This window comes from Falco rusticolus, chromosome 6, assembly GCF_015220075.1.
Source record: "Falco rusticolus isolate bFalRus1 chromosome 6, bFalRus1.pri, whole genome shotgun sequence".
In the NCBI taxonomy this organism is placed as follows: domain Eukaryota; kingdom Metazoa; phylum Chordata; class Aves; order Falconiformes; family Falconidae; genus Falco; species Falco rusticolus.
The window spans coordinates 51633110-51643385 of NC_051192.1; the positions used below are offsets into that span (position 1 = coordinate 51633110).

A 10276-nucleotide genomic window follows, 5' to 3' on the forward strand; every position below is an offset into this window, starting at 1 on the left:
ACTGAAGGCCACAGAACTACATTTAAGACTCAAGATTCATGAAAAAGGAGCTTCTTGAAGGTATTTGTCTCGGGAGCCTTTACTGGTGAAAACTGAAGCCTGAAGAAACAGGAACAGTGAAGCACAAAAGCATTTTGCTCACAAGCATGAGAGGGGGAGCCTGGCATGATGAAACCTGAGCATACTGGCTAAGGCAGTGCCTGTTTTGAGAACAGATGAGTTCAGTTTCCTGTTACATCAAACAGTAACTTTCATCAGTCCTACGTTTGCTTAAAAAAAAAAAGGGGGGGGGGGGGCAAGAAAAAAACCTCTACTGACATCACACTTAGGGCTGGGCAGACAGTGGCAGATTAGGAAATACAATGAGTCACTGCAAACACAGAACACACAGCAAGAGTTTTCAAACTGACATGCAAAATTTAGTCTTAGCAAAAATAATTAGACAATACAGCTGAAGTGAACTACAGCAGCAGAAGAGTAACAGCAGTGTAGTGCCTTCACTCAATCACAGTAGTTGGGAAAAATAAGAACATTGTAAAAAGAACAAGGTAAGACACAGACCCCTGCAGAAAGAAATAAAATCAATACAATTCACCCATCAAGAAGGAAACATCAGCTAAAGTAAGCTGATGGTTGGACAAGGAAGAAATAATATTAAGCCAAAAATATAGATACAACTGAAAGAAAGAGAAAGCCATGCAAAGAAAGCACAATCAACAGAGCTCTGTTCCAAGAAAGAATTCACTCTGGAGAAGTTGCCAAGGTGTCTGTATATACATGAAAGAAAATCAAAATATAAACACAAGAAACCAGCGTAAGTAAAAGAATGAGTTATCATAAACCAACTGCTAAACTAACTGCTGGGGGGGGTGGGGGGGGGGAGGGAATCATTAGTGAAATACTAAGTCACATAACCATTTTTTTAGTTTTTATTTGTTTAAGGGGTTTAGAGTAAGTTGAAGACCATTAGAAGTGAGTAGCAGCTTTACCTAGTTTAGATGTAAATAGAATAAGACACTACGGAAGAAATACAACACAGAAATAAAAATTAGGCAGTGAAGAAAACCATAAAAGAATAAACAAGATGCACACTTAATCACTGTAATTCGGGCTAAGCATCCTACACTCTGAACCAGCAGAACACCCCAGTGTTGCAGAAATGCTACTGAAGTATCTAGGGCAAGGAAAGTGGCATCTTTCCTGCCAGTTACACAATTTCCCTACAGGGCGAAGCAAAGTAAACAGTATTATTAAGGTGAACATGGCAATGCTTGTGAGCAGCTAGAAATATCTGCTATTTGGGGTATGTATGGATCAGAAGTATTAGAGATGTGAGGTTTATGTACAAAGCTGTTAGAACTTTGATTGCAGAAGTTTTCTTGCCTTAAGGAACTATCAGTGGCTTGACATTAGGCGATTTCTTTTTGATGCAAGTGGAAGGATAAGAGGAAGGAAGAATGCTGGAATTATTAACAGCTGAATAAACTTTGTTAAGAAATGCACAGCTCAGCTGCACAGGAGTTGGTTGATAATGCAGAAACAAGGAATCAGATCAATAAGTGTTAATGAAAGCATTTAATCTTCACAGTTTCCAGATGGAAGGTGGATTAACTGGTCTCAGATCCTGACAGTCTCTTCTTTGGGTCCCAGCATCAAAGAAGGTCAGATTACTACTGCTGCTCCTATGTTGAGGTTTTTTATTATTATTTTAATTAGAAACCACTCAACTGAGTATGAGTTCTCTAAAGGCAGCAAGTAACATCCAAAAGCCTTCTCTTTTGCTACTCTTGAGCCAGAAGTACTTTGGAAAGCCTTCCAGAAACCCCAATTCTAGTCCTATCAAGCCATAAGATTTGGCATCTCTTAATGATGTGACATTTTATTGTTAAAAACCTCACCCAGACTAAAGCTTGCTATCAACGTGTTTTTCAAAAGAACATGAAATTTGGAAACACAGTATTTTTTTCTTTTTAATGCCACCTAAGCCAAGGTGCTTAGGAGCTGGGAATTAAGAGAGCTTCCTGTTGCAATAAATCACTGGGAAGAAGACATATAAAAAGAACACTGAAATAAAGGAGTTCCTTGTAAATATGTAAATGATACAAGGTTTATTTTAACTAATTCCTACTCTTGCCAAGTGGTTTTTTTTCCCTAAGAACCTAATTAGCATACTTATAAGTTGAAATAAAGCACTCTCAGTGTGCACCAACAGTAAAGATGAATTCATCAATTTACCATAAAAATTTACAACTTGTTAACCAGACTGTACTTCTCCCCTGCAAAAACAAACACAGGATGAGCGTTTTGGAATGTTCATTTGTTAATAAAGCTATGATTGCAAGACTGTTACCTGCCTTTTGAACTGTCTCATTCAAGCGCGCAACACATCAATGCATTGTCTGGCATTACAGAAGCCAAAGTCTTCTATAAACATCAGCCAGGCTGGTTCCTCCCACACTAATTATGACAGCTTGACAAGAAGTGATGATGAAACCACATAAATATGCCACTTTCTCACAAGCTTTTAAAAGGGGCCGTGGGGGTGGGGGAAGCCCACCACCCAGGATGAAAATCCTGTTTCCTCACCTTGATAAAAATTAGAAAGAAAGAATAAGCATCATTTAATAGAAGAGGTCAAAGCTGAGACTTGATTCAACACAGTTGCCACATTCAACCACATCAACTTGTCACATCCCACAAAATAAGCAAGGCTGAGTGAGCTGTGAGAGCCTTCAGATGGCAAAGGAACGAAGTACTGCAAGGAGCTGTCAATCAGTAGGTGGCACTCTTCAAACTCTGACAGTGGGAAGCCAAGTACCAGCACAAGTGAGGACACATAACACAGCAAAGTCTGGATCTTTAGCAGAAATATCAACAAGAAGTATTGAACAATTTTAACCATAACTGATACCCATGTGGAATGCAATGGTTTAATTTCAATAATACAAGGATTGCTGTATGTATGTAATCTCTTAAAGGAATGTTCCTAAACATTGTAATTTTTGAGTGCTGTAAATATTCTGGATGAACACTAGTGTGTACTAGTGTACTAAAACCAGTAACTCAAGAAATTATCCATTACATCTGCAGGATACTTTCAGTGCACTCTTGTAGCTAATTACGTAGACATAAGCAAACTAGTCAATGATAACAACAAAGCCTAGCATTGTTACAATAAACAGAATAGATAACTAAATCTTTTGGAACAATATATGATTGTCATTTCTGTGATATTTGCTGGTGAGGATGTGGCCCATGCACCAAAAGATTGAATTGTTTTTAGAGTTCAAAGCAACACAAGGTATAACAAAAATTAAAACATTGCTCCATGAAACAGGTGACAGATTTTCAATTCCTGCAAATAGCTTTTCTTTATTTAACAATTACAGGTGCTTTTTTTTGTATTTTGCTCATCTGATAAAACAGTAAAGAGCAGATTTAGTAACAAAGTACAAGTACAGGCACTTGTAATTGAAACAGCCAGCAGAGGGAGTATAAAAACAAAATAATAAAACCCAGACAGCCCTTTTTATATATTTTTTTTTACTTTTGATCTTAGCTTTCTTTTAGAATATAATAGTGCCCAAAATGCAAAAATCAGAATATTCTACAAAACACTGTATTTTAAAAGTATTAAATATGACTTGAAACTAAGATACTTTTTAAAAGTAGCATTACAAAAAAGCTCATATTAGCCTCACCAAACTGAAATAGGATTTTAATGATGGATAAGGTTAACATCGACCAACAAGCTGCATAAGCCATTTCCAAGTTATAAATCCATGCATACACAGACTCTCATTCTTATTTTCCAAATCTAAAATTAAATTCATGACTTAAGAATATTGAGAGAATGTTTAGGTATAACCTATTTGTAAAAGAATACAGCACAAAATATTAAAACTGAAAAAAAGGTACTGTGATACTGTTGTACTGCCTGTACAACAGAAGATTTAAAAGCAAGGAGGCCAAGCATATGCCCTAGACTATTAGTGGAAGTGAAAGTTTACATGACTGTTTCAAAGTCAAGTCACTAAGTCTTGTATATGTTGAAATAAAAATTCATTTCTACACATTCAGGTTTTTACCATGTCCAGCTGATGAGTATGGCTTAAACACAACCAAAAGGAAGGACATGAACGGGATGATTGGAGCTGCCAGCCTTGTATTAGAATTTTAAAGAAGCTGCCATCCTCCTCACACAAGTAACAAAAAGAAAACATCTCCCAACTCACCTACACTATCCCACTGTGCAAAATCACACCTTCCACAGTCCATTTCACACAAGCAGCAAGCTTACTGAGTTAACAGTGAAGGCGTTACCTCCTCTCTCAAGGCCTAAGAGCACTAGGTACCCCCGAACCATCAGGCAAACATGGGCTGCAGAGCTGAGGACTCAAAGGGACAGAGGATTAGTTATTTCAAATGTAGACTGCATTCTGTGTAGACAGCCAGTTATAAAAATACTTGACTCGGACAAACAAGCCCTTCTTCACTGTGAACTGACTTTGCATGGACAGTTTCCATTCCTTTTCCATGCCATTCCTTGCTCTCTGCCCATTGTATTGGTCCATTATCCCCTAAATATAAGGGCAGGCAGTGCTTCAGACCAGGATACATGGTGTTCCTGTACATTAATGCAAAATGTGGTATTACGAAACACCAGTCCTGATGGGAGCTGCTGAATGACAACACTTATCATAACTATACACTCCTTTAGTGACGATTTTGCTTTCAATTAATGCAGAACCAGAATCCCTGGAGTGAAAACCAGAGATAATTCCATTTTCTACATTAGCATCTAAATTTTACTGGGGTTTAACTGTATTTAACTGTAAAACCAAACCCTATCTACCTTTACACATGGGATTCATGCTGAAGATCAGCATTTGGCTTACAAAAACCCTGATTGCAAGTAATGAATACACAGAGCAGGAAAAAACGTGTCAAGCCAAGATTAACTCTGCCATTAGCGCAGGTAACAGGAATATTTTTAAGTTTATTTAAACTTTAGTTGCTATTTCCTTCCACAGCTACAGATCTTACCACAGCTAATCTTTCTTAGAGTACTACTCAATCGGAAAGTCTTAGCATCTGGCACATGAAGGTGCAGCATAAACTTACTGCATCACAAAAAAAAAGTCAGATAAAAGGTAACTGTTTAAAATATTAATATACCGATAATACTCTGACAAGCAGAAAGCTCCCATACTGTAAAATACTCATACCTGTCAGTAGACTCACAGGACACAGATAAAATATACTACCCATGCAGCTTAAGAGACCTTGAGTATAGAAGGAACATGGGATGCTCCCCTGAAAGTAAGATATTTCACAGAAACTTGGAATACCTGGCAGCTTGCAGTATCCTAAATATGGTAGAACTCCACTGGAGAATTGATTCAGGCTGTTAGCTACTAAAAGTTTCTCATAAGACTATCCTATGCACCAAGTTATTGATTTTAAACAGTCAAGAAAAACAACACACACCACATAAAGTTCATGTAAGCTTCTGCAGCCCAGTCCAGTGCTTTATTAGGAATCTTAAAAACAAGAATAGCCAGATATGGCACAAGCAAATTATTGCAGAACACAACATTTTAATAATATCAAGAACCTGCTAAAAAAATCCTGACTGGGGAGCATGCAAGTCAAAAGACCTCAGAGGAGACAGAGAAATGCATCTCTGATGATTTCACTGTTTTACAATGTTGAGGATTCTATTAAGTCACTCTTAAATCTCCCCTCCAAAAGAGCTCGTGTCAATTCTCTTCCCTACAGAACTCCTGTTTCCCTGTAAAAATATGTAGACTTTTTGTCTTTAAAGTCAAACAGTGTATATATATGTATGATTTAGAAACTAAAACACAATTCAAGAAACAAAAGCTATGAGATACAGCACTCTGCCTTCACTGTTCTACGTGATCTCATCCTCTTCAAAACAATAGTAGCCTTCTGGTTGCACTGTAACCAGGACTGTGCACAGTACTCCAAACAGTTGGACAAGTGCTCTTTGCAGTAGCTACACTGGAACTGAATAGCATCTTGTTTGACTTCCCTCCACTCCTTTTTTTCAGCCTGGTTTCCGAAGGAAATCAGACATGCAATCACTCGGGAAGTGTATGCATATGTATATAACCACACACGTGGATATCTATCCGTCTGACCTCACCAATACTTTTTGAGCCCATTGGTCAGTTTCAATCACATTCAAAAAAGGAGAAAGATATCAGTCATTTAGGTTCCTGAAAGTTTCATGATAGCAGGCTGCAGAGCACAGAAAAGTGTCTCCACAGCAAGAGAGGCTGCATGTCGGCTTAGATGTCAGTAAACTCACAAGGGAAAGAACCATTCTGCTCCTTTCCTGCCTGCAGGAAAATCTGCAGTCAGGGGTCACGATCAGTCAGTGATGACCAGGTTTCTTCTGTTCAAGTGTTCATAAAACAGCTTAAGTTGGAATTCACCATTGCTTTTAAAATGGTGTTTTGAACAGAGCTGATGTTTTCCATGTCATTTTTTCTTGGTCTAGGCACAGGAGAGAATTGCCCTACATGACACACACTCCCTGACTTGGTCCCTTGGTCCCAAAAACATTTATGTTAAAACATCAGAGTTGCACCACACACACGACAGCATCCTACTGCTCTCAAACACAGAGAAAACAAAAACTGGAAGAGTTTAGGATTCTCTTCAGGCCTCAAAACTAAACAAGTATGTGGCTCTGTAACATTATCAACTATTGAATATAGTTTCAAAAAGACAGTGCATTAAATATATAGTCATCTTTATTCACCTCTACCATAGAACAGAGAAAGTACTACAATACTACAATGCTTGCAGGCTATTGTGCTAAAGACAGCTAGCTGTAAGGAAATAAGACACATAATGGGGTTACAGCTGACATCTCTACAGTTATTCTCACATCCCCCCAAAAATACATACATGTATCAACTATGTACTCTTCGCCTGTATCAAAAAAGCCACCTAATATAAGTAAGCTAACAGATTAAAATGCAAGTTTAGGGACATCTTAAGGCTATGATTTAAGAAACTGTCACCAAAAAAAAAAAAAAAAAAAACCAACTAAAAAACAGCCAACAAAGAAATAACCACAGCTGACTGAAGACACCCAAAGCATCAAAACACTAGGCGAGCAGAAAAAAAAAAGTTTCTAATAAAAAAAAAATAATAATGTATTTCAGCCCTGATACATGCTCCGCTTGGAAACTGATCAACCCCATGACCAAACCGAACCCCGGCACGGCGGGGCGCTGGGGGTTGCGGGCTGGGGTGACGGCACGGGCAGCCCGGCCCCGGGAGGTCTCAGCCCGAAGCCCCGGGGGCTCCGGAGGCGCCCGCCCGGCGGGGCGCGGTGTGTCAGCGCAACGCCTCGGAGCGGGGAAGGCGGCAGCGGCAGGAACGGGGCGAGACACCCGCGGGGGAGCCGGGCCGCGTCCCTGTGAACGGGGAGCCTCTGCCCTTTGAAACCCACCGCTCCATCTCACAAGACCTCGGCGGCTGGGCCGGCCAGCGGCCCCCGGCACCGCCGGGCTCCCCCGTCCACTGGCCAAGCCCCGCGTCGAGGGACCGAGCGGCTGCTCCTGGCCCGCTCCCGGCACGGGCCGAGCGCGGCCCCGCGCCCTTCCCCCGCCGCTGGTCTCGGTGGGAACCGGCCAGGGTTCGGCCGGCAGCGGCTCGCTGCGGAGCGCCCGCCACGGAGCACCTCAATGCCCCCTTTATTCCGCCCTCCCCGGCAGCCGGTCCCTGTCCCCGTTACAGCGCCAGCCCCGCCAAGCAAGGAGCACATGTTTCCTCTCCGGCTCCTCGCCCGCCTTGCGATGAGCCACGGGCAAGGGAAGGAGGCACCCGGCACCAAAGCCGGATCAGAAACACGGGATTTGCACGCGTGTGGCGGATCTAACAGGGGATGCCGAAAGGAGCGATACGTTACACCCTTTTCGGTCCTCCACCGCCGCTTTTCTGTCAACTGTCGATACAGTAATGCTTCCTCATTGCTACTTCAAGTAAGTAGCGGGGGGGCGGGGGGGTAGTCTCCATTCCCCTACGTATCGTTCCTGAGCAAATTAAGCATGCACCACGTAGAAGCCTGACACATATACGTGGAGTTGTCTGATCTCGAAAGGATGCCGAAATCCCCGAAGCGTTAACAGCCAGCTCCCACAAAGAGCACTCGGTTACACCGAGCATCCCCTTTGTCCGTGCATCCTCAATACACACCCGGCCGCTCCTCCATGCGTCCACGCACGCCCCACGTATACGGCCCCTTTGTGTCTTCGCCTCCCCCCCACTCACAAAGAAATGCCCCTTCCCCAAGGCATGCACCCAGCCTCGGGCACGGCTCTTCGCCTCCCGCCGAGACACGCGCGACCCGCCGCTGGGCGCAGCGCTCCAGTACCTACTTGTGTTCAAGAAACAGTCCGTAAACCTCCTAAAGCAGCTTGCAGAATTAGATCCATCTTCCATGTCTGGCCCTAGAAGCAAGGGAGACGAGAAGGAGAAGAAGGCGTCTCTCTGCCGCTGCTGCCGCCTAGGAGTCCTGCTCCCGCCGGGGCCGTCGCCTCCTCGGATCCCGTCGCCGCGGGCTGCTGCTGCTGCAGCACCGAGGGAATTGCAGGACCACGGGAGAGAGGCGGCTGGCGAGAGGAGGAGCCGGGAGTGGTGCTGCCGGGGGCCGCCGGCTGCGGAACGGAGCAGCAAGCCCTGGATGGAGGAAGAACAGAAGAGTCTCCTCCTGCCGCTGCCGCCTGGATGGGCGATCAAGTGAGCTGCTGCTGCTGCTGCTCCGCCAACATCTCTTCCTCCTCCTCCTCCTGCCGCTCTCGCTGCCTCTCCTCCTCCTTCCCTCCCTTGGAGACTTGTGAGGTTAAAGGAAGACGAGGAGGGGAAACGAGGAGGCGGCGGCAAGAAGTAAAAAGAAGATGGAGAAGCGGAGGAAAAGGAGGGGACTGAAGCGAGGAAAGGAGCCGCTGCCGCTCTGGGGACGATGCTGGCGGAGGCGGCGGAGGAGGCTGTCCCTGCAGCGCGGCTCCTGCTGCTGCTGGTGGTTGTTAGGAGGAGAGAGAGAGAGCTGCAGGCAGCCGAGCCACCTCCAGGAGCGGGGGGAGGAGGAGGAGAACCGCCGCTGCCTCCACCTCCGCCGCTCTGGCCATGGGAGTGGAGCGGGCGGCTGCCGGAGCCGGGCTTTTCCCCGGGTGCTGCAGCCAGGGGGGCCGAGGGGCGGGATAAGATCCGCTTCTCCGGGTTGGACATGCTTCCGCTCTTCCCTCCCTTTCGCGGTAGTTTAAGGCAGGACGTCTAGGAGAGAGACCGGAGTAAAGCGAAAGGGGAAGCCGAAAAAGGACGGAGCCGAAGAAGGGGCGCCCGCGGTTCGGTCCTGCGTTCCCTCCAGCACCCCCCGGGCAGTGCTTCCTCCGCACCCCGGCTCCCCGCCCTCACAAAATCCTCACATTTCCGTTCCCCCTTTAGGCCGGAGGGGACAGGGCGCTACTGACCGCCGAGCGGTTCCGATCCCCTTTTAAAGTCCGCTTTTCCTCATGCTCCCACCTCGCATTCAAAGCAAGAAAACGGCAACAACCTGTATTTTCTTCGAGCGAGGCAAATATTGCCCCGTATGTGCGTGCTCGTCTGCAAAGAGGCAGATAAAATCACTGCAGTGCCGCTTCCAGTACCAGCCCCGGCCGCCGGAAAACGCCCACTGGCGGAGCCAGCGCTTCCCAGGCTGCCTCCCTGCCTCCCGCTCTCCGGCGCGCACAGGAGCCGCGGCACAGCGGTTACCTAAAGGGAACGCGGGGAGAGGCACGAGAAAAAGACCCTCCCTATGCGGCCGCGTTGCTTTAAACAGCTGTTTCCAGCCGCCGAGAGCAAAAGGCAGGCGCCCTGCGGCGCCCAGGACGGAGATTCCAGGGAGCTGCCCCTCCGGGCTGTGGGGCACCGGGCCCCCGGTCCTATACAGAGATGCACAGTCCCTCCGCGATGCCCCGCACCGCACGTGTTTGCTGCGGCCCCCCTCTGCCCCGCCCCCCACACACGCACACACACTTACCACAGTTGCAACCACCCGCCCCTCGGCCCCAGCCCTCCGCGCAGCCCGGCTGCCCGAGGGGCTCCCTCAGACCTCGCCTCAGGCGCGGCGCGGCCGCCGCCGGCCTTGTTCCACCGGCACAGGCGACGCCGTTCACTAGCGAGCCTGTCGCACCGGCCAGCCACCGCCCCGACTCCGTGGCGGGGTCCCCGGGCAGGCGGGGGTCCCATCCGC

The 10276-nt window shown here is 46.3% G+C and overlaps 1 protein-coding gene across 1 annotated transcript in view; it reads right to left on the minus strand.

The window, feature by feature from the left end:
- Positions 1-9465, minus strand: part of PDE10A (phosphodiesterase 10A) — a 191935-nt gene extending 182470 nt beyond the window's left edge. The window contains 1 exon segment of the mRNA XM_037392501.1: positions 8421-9465. Coding sequence (XP_037248398.1) covers positions 8421-9270 — 850 coding nt within the window. The 5' untranslated portion in view covers positions 9271-9465.
- Positions 9466-10276: the final 811 nt, after the last annotated feature.